This window comes from Limulus polyphemus, unplaced genomic scaffold (assembly GCF_000517525.1).
Source record: "Limulus polyphemus unplaced genomic scaffold, Limulus_polyphemus-2.1.2 Scaffold185, whole genome shotgun sequence".
NCBI lineage: Eukaryota > Metazoa > Arthropoda > Merostomata > Xiphosura > Limulidae > Limulus > Limulus polyphemus.
The window spans coordinates 200,796-214,519 of NW_013665795.1; the positions used below are offsets into that span (position 1 = coordinate 200,796).

Consider the following 13,724-nt stretch of genomic DNA (forward strand, 5'->3'; position numbering starts at 1 on the left):
GGTGGTGATGACTAACTTCCTTCCCTCTAGTTTTACACTGCTAAATTAGGGACGGCTAGCTTTGCGCGAAATTACAAGCAAACTTAAAACATTAGTTGTTTTTATCAATACGTTTTTCTGAAGTATATTTCGCGATGTAAAGTTTATCAAATCATTTAATGTTGTTAAAACATCATAGGCAAATTATTATTGGTGTAATACGAGGATTATTAATTATAGTTAACTTTATAGAATATCATATAAAATGTAACACGCATGTTAGGAACATTTATATGCATATATTTAAACTGTTTTCCTTTGTAAAATTAAATACATATATATATCGAAATACAAGAGAAGTTTCGGGAATTTTTCTTGTCATTCTAATTCTAAAGTCGGACACAAAGTACGCGAAATTAACCAATAAACTTAAAAGTTGAAAAGCTGGTAAAAAAATTACGTTAAAACTCTTTTATGGTTAAATGACTAAATAGTTTCATATATTATTATGCACTATTCTTTCACTTATAACTTAGCACTATGCTTTCTCTGCAAAAAAAAAAAAAAATGACTTTGTTCTTTTCTCTTGCTATTTATTTTTCTTTGCTTTCTTCCTCAGCACCGGGGATCCTACAAACGGGTAAGTAAGATTTTTGATCTGTGACTTCTGTCCTCTTAAAATTGTCCTGTATTTACAGTATTTGGAGTCCATGGGCCACGTAGAAAAACGCTTGTGCATACATGGCGTCCATATGTATAGCTATTGACTATATTCATTACCGTAAATGTGTAATAATTAGCATGCTCTGGTAGTAGGCATTGCTATTAGTAGTAGACAAGCATTTAATATGTTCAATATATAATTTTACAGTACTTAGATAAAATAACGTGGTTTACATAATTCTTGATCTTGTATTACTTAAAATCTAAAAGTAAAACTAAACCATTCTACCTATTATCACCTTCCCGTTTTTGTAAAACTAGTGTAACTATATATATTTTATTACTAATTCACAATCTGTTAAATGTTTGGGCTGCATTAAGTGTAGTTCTGGTAAAGACTGTTTGTGGCGATTTGTAATGTTATTGAATTCAGTTTTGCACAGCATCTCAGAAACTTCTCATTAGATTGATGCATTTACCATTCTAACGAAGTGTTTAAATACATCAGGTATGAAATGATGACAAAACAGTAGCAGAAAAAAACATTAAAATGAACATTATTTCTAGTCAAAGGTTAACGCTAACTTGAAACTGCAACCTAGTTCAAAGCTTGTTGAAACTGGCTTCTTATGTCTTAGTGCAAGCTTACTTCAGTGTATCTAATTCTTGGTGACACCAGCTCCTCACGTCTTGGTGCATGCTTACTTCACTGTATCTACTACTTCTTGGTAAAACCAGGTCCTCATGTCTTGGTGCATGCTTATTTCACTGTATCTAATTCTTGGTGAAACTAGCTCCTCACATCTTGGTGCATGCTTACTTCACTGTATCTAATTCTTGGTGACACCAGCTCCTCACGTCTTGGTGCATGCTTACTTCACTGTATCTAATTCTTGGTGACACCAGCTCCTCACGTCTTGGTGCATGCTTACTTCACTGTATCTACTAGTTCTTGGTAAAACCAGGTCCTCATGTCATGGTGCATGCTTACTTCACTGTATCTAATTCTTGGTGAAACTAGCTCCTCACATCTCGGTGCAATGTTACTTCACTGTATCTACTAGTTCTTGGTAAAACCAGCTCCTCACATCTTGGTGCATGCTTACTTCACTGTATCTAATTCTTGGTGAAACTAGCTCCTCATATCTTGGTGCATGCTTACTTCACTGTATCTACTATTTCTTGGTAAAACCAGGTCCTCACATCTTGGTGCATGCTTACTTCACTGTATCTACTAGTTCTTGGTAAAACCAGGTCCTCACATCTTGGTGCATGCTTACTTCACTGTATCTAATTCTTGCTGAAACCAGCTAATTATGTCTTTTTTGTACTTGCATTTACTACATTTGGTAATAATTCCATATTCTTTTGTATAATCAACTTTCTTTATGATACCGCGCAGTCGAGGTTATTGATAGTTTTGTAAGTAGCATTTCTTCTCGTATGGCATCGAAGTGATAATCCCTATATTTATATTGTTTTAATTATCATTATAAGATCCTTCATTGCAGATTGTCTGTATTATCTTTATTGGCTGCCTCGATATTATAAGATCCAGGTCAGCGAAAAACCAACCCTTGGAGCTACCGTTCGCACTTTTTTTTTAAATATCAAAAATAAACGGGGAAATGCGCAATAGGTGCGGAATTGTCTAAAAAGGCGAGAGCAGTTTTCAGAATTTAAAAATCATTTCTAGTCGCAGAGATATAGGAGAAAACGATCGGTTACCTCCGACTTCCCAGAAAATCAAAGGAAAGATTCGGAATGCTTTGATTTTAGCAAATATTAGAGTTATTTTAGTTCTAATGATGTTATCAATCAATTTTATTGCATAATTAGTGAGAAGAAACATGTTTCTAATTTTCATCCAGTATGTCTTCAATCTCAATGTCCAAATCTCTTCAACACACATTTTCACTCGGTTCTTCCTCTTGGTTCTCTGCTTCTTCATGATTTCTCCTCTGAAGCAAAGCACCTTTTTTTGCAGTAAATCATGAAGTGATTGTCGATCAAGGGACTTTTGCAAGCATACTTTGAGCAACTGTGGAAACCATTGTATTAGACAAAAAGACCAATTGAATAACGTTTTTCTCCATCTTATTCCTATTATCCATTCGTTTTAGATCTTCAAGCAATCCCTGCAACATTTCTGGATCAGATGGACACACTAACTTTAAAACTCCATTACGCAGAAGACGACACACTTGTAAGTCTCTCAGTCGTGTTTCCTCAGACTCAACTAGTTTTTCTCATTTGATATCATTCTTTGGAAAAACACTGAGTGAGATCTGCTCTATGTCCAAGATCGCAAAAATGTTCTCCAATTTGTCAAAATTGGTCAATACACTACCGAAAGAACCTATGCCATCATTAGAAGACGATTAATCATCTGAGCTGCCATCTAATCCATCAATGAGCCTCTCTCGATTAGCTCTGATTGTCTGGTCATCCTCTTCTTTTTTACTGGCCTTTGGATCTTTTGTACTATTACACGTATACTTTAAGGGATAACATGGCCATTTTTTACTGTACATATAGTTGGAGGATCACAATGTAAACACATTTCCCTGTTTTTGCAGCTTACTTTCTTTTTGTATTTATGTTATTTACATGGTCCTGGCCTTTTCGTAATTTCGGTCGTACTTGCGCCGCGCAAAAATAAAAAACTGATTTCGAAACAGCTGAATTTTTTACATACGGCAGTGTTATTCGTTTTTTATGGTATTTTTCTCAACGATTCTCAAACTCTAATTTTTTCCAGCAAAAAAAATGTAATTTTGGATGGGTTTCTGATTGACTGGGATCATAAGATATTCTTTTCAGAACATTCTGTATCCTCCTCCATTGTTCACACAAACCTGACGTGGTATTTACTTTTATTTCACTATATACGGTGTTTCGTTGTTCGAAAAGGGGTTTTTTCTAATTATTTCTAGAGACAGAAAAGTTCTAAGCACTGTGAAACCAGCTTCTTGTGTCTTGGTGCATGCTAACATCATTGTATCTAGTTCTTGGTGAAACCAGTTTCTTATGTCTTGATGCATGCTTACGTTACTGTATCTAATTCGTGATAAAAACTAGCTCCTTATTTCTTGGTGTATGCTTACTTCACTGTATCTAATTATTGCTGAAACCAGCTCCTTATGTCTTGATGCATGCTTACGTTACTGTATCTAATTCGTGATAAAACTAGCTCCTTATTTCTTGGTGTATGCTTACTTCACTGTATCTAATTATTGCTGAAACCAGCTCCTTATGTTTTGGTGCATGCTTACTTCACTGTATCTAATTCCTGGTGAAACCAGCTCCTCATGTCTTGGTGCATGCTTACTTCACTGTATCTAATTCTTGGGGAAAGCAGCTCCTTATGTTTTGGTGCATGCTTACTTCACTGTATCTAATTCTTGGTGAAACCAGCTCCTTATGTTTTGGTGCATGCTTACTTCATTGTATCTAAACCAAGAATAACTCTACAGTTTATGAATAAGCCATAAAGCTTATTACGTTCTTGTTCTCATTTATATTCAGCTGACCGTAGTCGTAAATCTATTCACAAAATCTAAACTATCATACTACATAGTCTCTCCAACGTTATTACAACTGGACTAAAACAGATACATAATCGCTTTAGCAACAAGAAGCTTTAAAAACGCACAAGCACAGTTTAAGGTTAATAAACATGCACCCAAAACAGGGCATACTAATATATAACTGTTGGTAAGAATGAACGGGCTCTGAAAATAGCCGTAGAAGTATTGTTTATGATGAATGTTCCATGCATTACGCAAGTGGGATGTTTATAAACCTTTACAATATCATTATATGTTTCATCATTGCCACCACATTTAAATGTCTATGGTTTCTATTATAAATGATATCTGTATGTAAACACTTCAATGCAAACGTTGTTGTCATTCTAAAAAAAACAACAACACTAAAACAACATTTGCTTCTTTGGTTAACAAACGCGAAAATGTTTCAACATTTTTCTCACAACATTTTCAAATTTCAAGATTTCTGGCAAATAACGCGTTATCATATGTACACGATTATAAGTTATTATTAACCATAATTTCTCTTTGAAATTATTAAATAATATTTCTTACTTTTCTCAAAAGTTATTGCTATACACGTTACCAGGCGAAAGGAGTCACCGTGGTAGCAACTCCAAAAATAATTGCCCTCATCAAAGTGTTTGTTATGTTACATAATGACAAATAGATTCATGTTCATCAACTCCAAAAATAATTGCCCTCATCAAAGTGTTTGTTATGTTACATAATGACAAATAGATTCATGTTCATCAACTCCAAAAATAATTGCCCTCATCAAAGTGTTTGTTATGTTACATAATGACAAATAGATTCATGTTCATCTAACTTATGCATTACATACGGGGACTTTCACAACTTTTAGTTGCGCAAATAAATATCAATACGTTCAACCATTAAAGATACGAACAAGGGATTAGTTCAAGAGAGCATTAAAGTTAATATTCAATCCATAATATTTTAATCGACATTACATGAAAAACATCTGCATGAGTTTTATTGATTTTTATGTTCGTTTCATGCCTTATAGCTTGATGCTACAGAACCATCTGTGAGATAGAAATTGTTATTAGCGATGCTGAAAATATCTATTACACCTATATTCTACATATGCTGCTAAAACTTTGCCTTCATTTCCAGAAATTATTATATTCTTCTCCAAATCTTGAACTATAAAACAAGAAATATACCTTTCTTTACTTATTGTAAATTTGTTTTTATTATTTTAAACCAAAAATTTAAGACTGTTGTATTACAAATAAAAATATATCAATATCTTATAGGCTTGTTAGCACTAAACCTTTTATTGAAATTTTTCTATACCTATTAAACAGTCTTTTTTTATCTTAAGCTAAATTCAATGTTGTTGAACAAATATTTACTTACCTTGCTCAAGCACTTGAAAAAATTCAGATATGCATATTTTAACTGAAAATTTAAGATACTTAAATTATGAGTTCAAAACGAACATGTTTCCCACTCAAAAACACAAAAGTCAATTAACAATATAGCGTTTATTTTCCTACTCAAAAATACAAAAGTCGATTAAAAATATACAATACAATTAACAATATAGCGTTTATTTTTCTACTCAAAAATACAAAAGTCGATTAAAAATATACAATACAATTAACAATATAGCGTTTATTTTTCTACTCAAAAATACAAAAGTCGATTAAAAATTTACAATACAATTAACAATATAGCGTTTATTTGCCTACTCAAAAATACAAAAGTCAATTAAAAATATACAATACAATTAACAATAAGCATATGCTTTGGAGAAAGGGAAAGAAAAATCAATAGTACAAAAGCCCCACTAGAAGCATTCCAGCGTAATCACTAATATAAATTAAACACAATAACTGAAGCTAGCTATAAAAGAAGATTGTGGGATATTAAAGGCATAAAGTAAATGTGACTGATTACAATAACCATAGATTTTCATTCAATTTCCGTAAATCTAAAGTTTACCTAATTTTTTGCAACATATAAATAACCAGGCGTTTATAAATGCCCCTTGTTTTTAACACGATATCGTGTTTCCATATTTTTCTCTTCCTATCCTAATACATTTATTTGGTCTTTGAAATAATTTTTGCACTACATATGTTTGTGTTTGTATATGCATATATATATATATATATAGATGCACATATATTTTGTAGGATGTATTAACATTATCTTTAATTTCTCCTTAAGCTTCTTCTTGAATGTTTATTTTATATCGGTTACACTATAACTTAATCTATCTTCAATGTCTACAAGTAATGTTACTTTCTTCCGGCTGTATTTGTTTACAACTTCCATGAAAAATTGCAAATATTACTTTATATATGTATATATCTATATATAAGTTACATGAATACATATTGCAGATAAGCAACTGCTATCATTTAGAGACCCATAATCTGAAACGTAGCTAAAATAAACACCACAATTTTTTAATTGCGTAATCCGAACTTCTTACTTTGACATAACCAAAAATGACTTACAATGCTAAAATCAGGAGTTCGATCCCCGCGGTAGACACAACAGATAGCCTAACGTGGCTTTGCTCTAACAAAACAAACAGAATATGAATAATGAATCAAAATACTTTATTGTATTATGATTGGGGTCTCGTGTCTTTATATTATTTCATGCAATTTCCGGTAACTACATTTTCTAGAAAGATGAAGTTATTTTTTTTTATAAAGATTTATTGATATTCAGATGAGCTTTGAGACTTTTATTTGTTCTCAAAAGTAAACCACCTGGTGGACAAGTATTAACACTTAATTAGCTGTAACGCTAGAACTTCAATAGTGTTATTTCCAGTCTCAATTTTGTGGTTAGAGATTGAAATTTCTCAAATAAATAAAGGAAGTTGGTAAAATTTCTCAAATCAGTTTGAACAGGACTATAATTATTATATTTTCAGGCTTAACTTATTCAATCAGCTATTGAAATAGCTCAGACATGTATCATGATTTGTAAGTTTTAGTAACGGAATCTTTATTTTCAATTTTTCTTTTTCTTCGGTCGACATTTTCTTGTTACGCTAATATTTTGCGATTTTTGGAACATACGTCTGTTCCTCATAATTGACATTTCTATAGCATTTAAATAGAAAAAAACATCCCATGTATCATAATCTCAATTACTTGCTCTAGTTGTCTTTAATTTTCTTTAATTTCTTTTTTTCTTAATTGTTGTAAATTATTTGTTTACAAATTTAGACCATTTGAAAAGTTTACCTCTTTATAAAAAGTATCTAGTGTATTATTTCTTGTTTATTCTTCTGCAGGAAAGGAGTAGAGAAGTGTGAGCTATGGTCAACCAACACCACTCAACAGATAGACTTAGCACTAAATATATTTTTTATGGTCTACTTTTTTATACGTGTGAGTACCATTTTAATTATAAATATAAATAGCCTCTATTTATTAACATAAATGTACAATTAGAGGTATAATCAGTATGAACTTACTTTTATTTAGGTTCATTATGTATCTAAATTGTTATATTATTTTATCGTCTTGTCTTATCGGTATGTATGGATGGGTGCGGTTGAGAATTAGCGTGCCCGGGTTGTGAATCCAAAGGTTCATGATTCGTATCTCGTTGTCCCTAAACGTGCTCCCCACAGTTTTGGGCCTTGGATGCGGTATAAGAGTGATGGTCAAATCCCTATATTTGGTCAGACAAGATTTGGCGGTGGGTGCCGTTGAGTAGCTTCCTTACTTCTAGGTTATCAGTTAAAAAATAAGGATGGTTTTGCACCTGTAGCTCTTGTGTAGCTTTGCGTGAACATTGTAATTCAAATAAACTAATTATCGACATATTAGCGTAAACTATACCTGTTATATAACCTGTTTTGAAGCGTGGGAACTAAATATAGCTTTCATGTTAAATTGGTTCGCTGAAATACTATCAAACATATACTATTTACTCATAGTTCCAAGCAGAGAGAGCTCTTCTATTTACTTTTATTTATTTATCTTATTTTTTTTGTTATTTTTGCGATAACATTAATACAAAGAGATTGACATGTTTGTTTTTTTAAATACAAAATTTGTTAACTTTATTACACAGTTATTTTTTAATCAAGCGTTGTCGTACGTATCCTCTAGCTGGAATATTGCTAATTTTAATGGACGCATGAGGCTAGTAATATAAGCTTAAATTCATGAGCTTAACATACTGTTCGAATCAAGACGATCGTAATATATTCATTGATTTCATCTTATTATATTTCTTCAACTTTGTTTTTTATCCTTCTTATTCATAATATTTCAATTTGTAATGCCTTGTCTTTGCTGGAAAGTTCAGTGAATTGGTTCAGGACTTATTTTCATTAATTTGATGTATACAGCTTGCAATATGGGATGCTATCATCGTTTATAAAAATAGTTTAAGTTAAATAATCAATTTATTATTTTAAATACGTAATATACGACGGTTATTAAATGTGGGCTCAATATCATATTTACATCCTGGTCACGATTTAATTTGCGGCTAGTTTAAAGTCTATGGGCTTTGGCGCACGTGTATGAAAATTTCATTAGTCATTAGCCATTATTACTCAAGCTTGATATACAGACAATGATTTATTTATGCATTTTGTGCAATAATGTACGTGCTTCGTAATGAATATATGTAATTCTATGAAACAATGATACGATATTCGAGATAATTGTCTGTCGACTAATAATAAGACCATATAAGTTTCTTTTATCTGAAACATCATTATTTCTAACTTGATAATGTTTCTTAAGGCCTGAACCATTCATACGAGTTTAATCAAGAACTATACAATGACCTGTCAATTTTCAGAGCGGTATTTTTACGTTTCTAATAATGTATTGGCGTTTGGTTTTATGGAACGGTAATGACTTTGAAGTATAAATATTCTATAGTTTATATAAAAAAACTCATTGTCTAGCTTTAGAAAAGTTACTTCTGATCAACAGAACCTACTCTATAGATCAGAACTACAAAGTAGTCTATAAATTAATGAAGCCAGTTCTATATGACAAATTGAGAAGTACGTAATACTATAAATCAATAACACCAACAACAAAAAAAACAACACTAAAACCTATTATAGTTAGAATGCATTGATTCGTCAACTGGATAACTTAATTTTTGTTTCCTTTTCATAACATTTCTTTCACTTTTAATACAGATATGGATTTTGTTTATATATATATATATATATATATAAACATTCGGCATTTTGTATATATTTTTGTGTATGTGTAACTCACATGTTATCAGGTACCTTGTAACCAACTAACAAAATCGTAAACCTACCATAAATTTCATGCATATAAATAGCTTAGAAAATAGCTTATTTTAGGGTTAAGTCTTTATGGAAGTTTTGTACACACACGAACTATGAACGACGGGCTATAAAAGCAGAATTGTGTCTATAGTATTGAAGTATGAAAAGAATACGAGAATCTTGTGAAATATAACTTGTAGTTCAGAACACGTCTCTGCAGTGACTGAATTTTTTTTTCTTTGATTTATTATATATTATTAACCAAGAAAGGCCTACCGTTTCATCAAGTGAGTGCTTTACTTTTGTTACAGGATTGTATTCGATTTCCTTTTCAATATAAAAGTTTCCAGTTGGGAAGCGTTTCTTTGAAGATTTGGCGTTATTATGCATGAACTTGTTTCATTTATTCTTCACAATACTAGCTTTATGGATACTTCTGTGTAAGGGTTAGTGTCACTGGTTCGACCATTGTTTGTTTTTTTACCAACACTTTTCCTTGGATGAATATTTTTATTATGTAGATTCCCTAAACACTCACGTAATCGTACATAATTTATTACGTTTTACAAAGTCGTGGCTTGACTTTTTTGTAAAATTTTGTTTGTTTGTTTGAAGTTAAGCACAAAGCAACACAATGGGCTATCCGTGCTCTGCCCGGTTTCTAGCATTCTAAGTCCGCAGACATGCCGCTGTACCACTGAGGGCAATAATGTTTATAATTAAGCACAAAACTACACAACAGGTTAACTGTGCTCTGCCCACCCGGGATATCAAAACCCGGTTTCTAGCGCTCTAAGTCCAAAGACATACTGATGTGCCACTGGGGGGAGGGAGGCTAGTGAAATTTTTAAAACACTAACGAGAATACTAATAGCCTTTTTTTGAAAGTAGTGGTTACCAATTAATGCACTTCTTATTTCAACTGATAATTTACTGATATCTTCAGGGAAGTTGTGAAGATACTTAGTGTTATGATATCGGCAGCAAATTCGATCCTGGGTTTCTATATTAGAAAACTAGTGTGCTGTCCACTCACGTGAGATCTCTAGCTGACTTGTTGCCAGCTTACAGTTTGCACATAGGTCTCTAGCTGCCTTGTTGCAAGCTTACAGTTTGCACATAGGTCTCTAGCTGCCTTGTTGCAAGCTTACAGTTTGCACATAGGTCTTTAGCAGCCTTGTTGCAAGCTTACAGTTTGCACATAGGTCTTTAGCAGCCTTGTTACAGGTTTACTGTGTGCACATATGTCTCTAGCAGCCTTGTTGCAGGTTTACTGTGTGCACATAGGTCTCTAGCTGCCTTGTTGCAAGCTTACTGTGTGCACATAAGTCTTTAGCAGCCTTGTTGCAAGTTTACTGTGTGAACATAGGTCTCTAGCAGCCTTGTTGCAAGTTTACTGTGTAGCTGTTATTGTTGTTGGTTGACCTCAAAGCTACAATATGGGCTACCTACGCCAATCTGTTCACCGTAGGGAGTCGACCCCCGATTGTAGCGCTATAACTCCAAGAACTAAGCACTGACCCATCAAGGGACTATTTTAAAAAGCTGTGCAGTGATTGTGTCACTAAGGTTTCGTAAAACTAAATTTAACTTGAATCGCTATCTTAAACCTTTAAATTCACTAAGTTAATTCCGATCACTAATTATATGAAACTCTGTAATTTTTTGGAGGGTGGAGTATCTTTTATAAACTAATATGCTGATATATCTAAGTTAATTATATAAGTTTTTGTTATTTTCACTTCAGAGCTTACAAGATATATCTGGCTAATTTCAATCAAGTTTGTAATTTCTTTTCAGTTTATAGCTGCAAGCGATAAACTATGGTTCATGCTTGAATTATATTCTTTTGTGGATTACTTCACCATTCCACCGTCCTTTGTCTCTATTTATCTCGATCGCACGTGGATAGGTGAGTCAACCATTTCACGGTATGAGACTTGTACTGGCCGATCTAATGCTCGCACATGTGAATAGGTGAGTCAAATCGTTCACGATATGAGACTTCCACCTTCTGGCCTAACGATTGCACATAAAACTGGCGAGTCAACCATTTCACGGTATGAGACTTGTACTGGCCGATCTAATGCTCGCACATGTGAATAGGTGAGTCAAATCGTTCACGATATGAGACTTCCACCTTCTGGCCTAACGATTGCACGTAAAACTGGTGAGTCAAATCTTTCACAGTATGATACTTCTTTGTTCTGGCTGATCTAATGCTCTCACATGTGTGTAGGTGAGTCACATCTTTCACGATATGAGACTTCAACCTTCTGACTGATCTAACGATTGCACGTAAAACAAGTGAGTAAACTCTTTCACGGTATGATAATTCCTTGTTCTGGCTGATCTAATACTCGCACATGTGAATGGGTGAGTCAAATCGTTTATGACATGAGACTTCCATTTTCCGACTGACCTAACGATTGCACGTAAAATAGGTAAATCAACCCTTTCATGATATGAGACTTTTTTTGTTCTGGCTGATCTAACGATCGCACACGTGAATAGGTGAGTCGCATCATTTACGTTATATTTTCTTATTCTGGCTGATTGAACTAGGCTCTCTGTTCATGTTGTCCACTTTTTTTAATGTGAAAGCTTTTTCGGTTTTTACGACGGTTTTTCTTACTCACAGTTGCTTCGTTCTCTATTTTATAGATACATTTCTTAAACTAATAACTTATATTTATGTTTGTTGTCTATCGTAGCTTTATTAAACAACATTTTTCTTCCTAATAATTGCATAAAATATGTCAAATAAAGTAAGAGGACAAGAAGAAAAATTTCCTATATGTATACCTCAATGCTCAGTTTTTTAATTAGTTTCATTTTTTTAGAATTAAACCACGTTTTAATTTCTAGTGGTTTGGATTTCTAACTATTTTTTATGTTTAGGCCTAAGGTTCTTAAGAGCGTTGCGGCTGATGTCGGTGCCTGATATTCTGCAATACTTAAACGTACTCAAGACGAGTAGTTCCATACGGCTGGCTCAGTTGATTTCCATAGTTATCAGCGTGTGGTTAACGGCCGCGGGAATAATCCACCTGGTGAGTGCTCGTATATGTCAGTAAAATGTCACTGGAACCTAATTTCTGTAAAATATCTGAATATTCTCTGCTTATACAAATACACATTGAAACTGCTCAAAATTAACTTTTATAAACATTAGAAAACATGGGATTTCGTTTCTTTGTTTTTAATATATTTCACTCTTGTTATTTGATGTTTTGCATTTGAACGAATGTTCTCCTTTAATGTCTAAATGCTTATAATGAGATCGTACTTGATTGAAAATACAAAATTCCTAAAATTGGCAGTTTTATTTATAGTTCTGACTTTATCTTGCTCTGGTCAACATAGTTTCATTAGCACTGTTTAACATGAACATGAATTATATTTTATCACAGTAATGAAATATAATGACTGCTTTAACAAGCCTAAAAGGCTCTTTTCCGCTGTTCTCGGAAGGAGGTTAACGTTTAGATAAAGATACAACATAAACATGTACATCCAACTATTTTACCTAACAGTCCTATTAAGCGTATTTTATAAATTTCTGAAAAGTATAGAGGTTAAAGGTACTGTGGTACTTGACATGCCATTAAAATGTTTGTTAATCATAAGTAATTGGTTAAAAACTTTTTGACCTAAATTTTACATCAGCATTATGGACTTATAAAATGTGCATCAAATTTTATTGTTTTGATAATATTGTTAATTTTTTTAAAGTTTTGATTGAGTTGATAACAATTTTAAGGGTTATTGAGGAAATGTTTGTACTAAACTTTAATTTAGCTTAGAATGTGTTTCCATAACGTTATCATAAGCTTAACACGTAATCTACTTATATCAGATTTCCTTGACAACATGACGTTATCGTATATTTATGACGTAATATTAAGACACACTTTGAACTTATCTTCTACTAGTTAAGTTGTAAATTTAAACCTCTTATCATTTGACGTCATCCCAATCATATCAAGTAATAACTTTGACACGTTAACTCAACGTGACTTTCTTGCCAACCATATATGATTAATTGATACTTGTGATGTCTTTACAAAAATGTTGTACTTTAGACATAAGCCTATTTTGCAGCTTATAAATAAAATTAGCCTGCTGCTAAGTGAAATTTTGTTACATCAAATCGGATTTATTTGTTTTCTGTCCTTTTTTTTTGTATCGAATCCGCATCCCACCAAACATGCTCGCCCTTTCAGCCGTGGGGGCGTTATAATGTGACGGTCAATCCCACT

The 13,724-nt window shown here is 32.8% G+C and overlaps 1 protein-coding gene across 2 annotated transcripts in view; it reads left to right on the plus strand.

Moving 5' to 3' along the window:
* Positions 1–13,724, plus strand: part of LOC106478146 (calcium-activated potassium channel slowpoke-like) — a 96,160-nt gene that overhangs the window by 18,854 nt on the left and 63,582 nt on the right. For both annotated transcript variants that reach the window (XM_022381680.1, XM_022381681.1), the window contains exons 3-6: positions 599–619; positions 7,483–7,579; positions 11,263–11,374; positions 12,364–12,515. In XM_022381680.1, coding sequence (XP_022237388.1) covers positions 599–619; positions 7,483–7,579; positions 11,263–11,374; positions 12,364–12,515 — 382 coding nt within the window. The remainder of the gene's footprint in view (positions 1–598; positions 620–7,482; positions 7,580–11,262; positions 11,375–12,363; positions 12,516–13,724) is intronic.